This window comes from Penaeus vannamei, unplaced genomic scaffold, assembly GCF_042767895.1.
Source record: "Penaeus vannamei isolate JL-2024 unplaced genomic scaffold, ASM4276789v1 unanchor4513, whole genome shotgun sequence".
NCBI classification, from domain to species: domain Eukaryota; kingdom Metazoa; phylum Arthropoda; class Malacostraca; order Decapoda; family Penaeidae; genus Penaeus; species Penaeus vannamei.
This window is the reverse complement of record NW_027217493.1, coordinates 7501-10000: the sequence shown is the minus strand read 5'-3', so window position 1 is coordinate 10000 and position 2500 is coordinate 7501. Positions and strand designations below refer to the sequence as shown.

General features: G+C 35.5%; 1 protein-coding gene across 1 annotated transcript in view; it reads left to right on the top strand.

The window, feature by feature from the left end:
- LOC138861313 (mitochondrial tRNA-specific 2-thiouridylase 1-like) overlaps positions 1–2500 on the top strand; it is a gene marked incomplete at its 5' end in the record, with an annotated part of 7658 nt that overhangs the window by 1569 nt on the left and 3589 nt on the right. Inside the window, 1 exon segment of the mRNA XM_070120308.1 lies at positions 289–387. Within this exon segment, the coding sequence (XP_069976409.1) occupies positions 289–387 (99 nt within the window).

The following is a 2500-nucleotide window of genomic DNA, read 5'->3' as shown; positions in this document are numbered from 1 at the left end:
TAGACAGAGACACGGCAACCAGGGGGATGAAAGTATGTTTTGTATGAGGTGAAACAAGAATCTTCAATAAATGTTATTTTGGAGTTGAATGCTTTTAATTTCCTTATATTTTGTTTTGTAAGTATTAGACTAGTATACATTAGCTTTATTTTAACTATCCTGTTGACACTCCCCAAAATATAGTGCTAGTTACACCCCTGTATGCAGACCAAGAAGTAAGGTATGCAGTTTTTATTATATATATATTAACTCACACACAATACTAATATAGATTTCTTTTTTGAACAGGAGCAAAACTTATGCGGGCTATTGATCGTCTGAAGGATCAGACTTTTTTTCTTAGTCAGATTCCACAAAGGTCTTTACAGCAAACAATGTTTCCCTTAGGTAAGATTGAATGTCTTCATAGCATTGAATATTCAAAAATGAAGAGCTGATACTACTTTATATGATATAGCTTTAGCTAAATAAATAATGCTAAAGCATAGGTGTTACCCCACTGAGTCTAATCACCATTCAAGGGCTTTGTGCACTCTTGGCAAGTCATTCCCATCACCTCATCCTTCAGCAGAAACTCTCTTGATGGCAACTTCACACAACCCTGGCCCTCAGCCAGATTTTTACGTGATAGTATATTCATGTCTCTTGCACTTCAAGCCAAATTTTTTCATGATGTAATGGTCATCTTATCTGGACTGTAGGGGATAAAGGAGTTACAAATAAGAAGAAAACATACATTCTTTGTAATAGTGATTTTGTTCGTGAAATATATTTGAATAGGTTAGGATGTATTTGTTACAGTGCCATTATGGGCATACTGTAGGAGCTTAAATTTTTAAAGCTACAAGAATTTTGCTGTAGGTTTAGAATTTATATTAAGGTTACAGCTAGTTCCATGCCAGATGACCAGAATTTATGTTAACCTGTTGGATCTGGTTCCGTCATGGAAATCATGGGGCCGAAAATATGGGCAGTGGGTTACATAAGTAACCAACATCCCATGCGTGCAGTGTGTAGGTTGGGCGCACACGAACACCTATGAGCGGTGATTAGACTCTGTTCTTCCCCTTTGCAGAGTTATTTTGTGTAAACTTTTTTAGCCTCTTAGCCATTTTCTAATGCCCATGTTTGTCTTTTGATTTGTTTTATCCAGATGGAAATAGCTTAAGGTGGCTGTCGCATTCGAGAACAAAGTTCGTCATTTATGATCAGATTTTCGCGATTTTGTAATATAATATATATATACCTATATGCTGATAAACACTACCAAATTTCATATCATTTGAATGATAAACAATGGCGTTATATAAGAAAAATCTCAAAGTTTGATATTCACACTTTATCCGTAAACCAAACTTGTTGAATAAAATACCACATATACTCTATAACAATACAAAAAGTTTCCATTATACGGATCGTTGATTTCCTTTTAGTTTAGTGGGAATTTAGTTTTTTTCTAAATGCTCAGTCCTATGAACTCAAGATATGATATATGGACTTCTATTACATGAATGAAAATATCCATAATGTAAAAAATCAGAAATCTATTCAGCTTTCAAAAGACCCGAACCCCATTAGAATCTCCACACAGTTATGGAGAAATATAAAAGAGTGTTGGCAAACGTATAGTTTCCAGATATCAGGCTCCAAAGTTTAGGATACTTTTCCGTCAATTTTTTTGTTTTGTTTTGTTTCATTTTTTTAAGAATTCTTATCTGCGTCAATCTTTCTACATTCTATAGCATTCCCATGGTATTCTAAAGTGTAGCTGGTACCGGGACCCCCCCTTTTGCAAAGTACTTATGGCAATAACTGCACATGATTGTAGAATTAGCGCATGTCATCACAGATTTCACAATGCCTAACCTGGCCATGTGAGGTATTTCATAAGTATAAACAACTGCTGCAGCTGTGATTGAGATTTATTTCTTATCATATAATGTTTATTATATACAAACATAACATTTACCATTAGTTGTGTCCCCTTACTGTGTAATGAGGGCGTACTTCTGCAAGATGTATCGTGGAGATAGGAGCTATTAACATTTCGTTTCCTAGAATGGCAACATCTTGTCTCCCAGAGTCCCCAGTCTTGGCAATTGGCTGATGGGTAAACAGAGTTGCCACCTAGCTACCAGAGAACACCAAAATAAATAAGAAAAAATCAGAAAAGAACAATTATGTCGAGTATATTTCCATGGACGCGACAAGGTAAACATCGGAGCGGGAGGCGAGGGGTATATAGTCATTACTCCTTTATTCTTACATATTTAGGAGAAATATTACGTCTGTGGATTGCCAAAGCCTATGAGATAACACAAGATAATCATAAAAAATCTACAGCGACGGCCCCCTTAATTTCCTTGCACAGACTCCATATCATCTCTCTATGCAGTTAATAACTCAGTGCAAGACAAAAAGTATAGAATATTTGGTTATTTTTGTCATGTAATTTTTTTGTAATTTTCAATTTTCCATGGTACAACTTGTACCGCTGGTC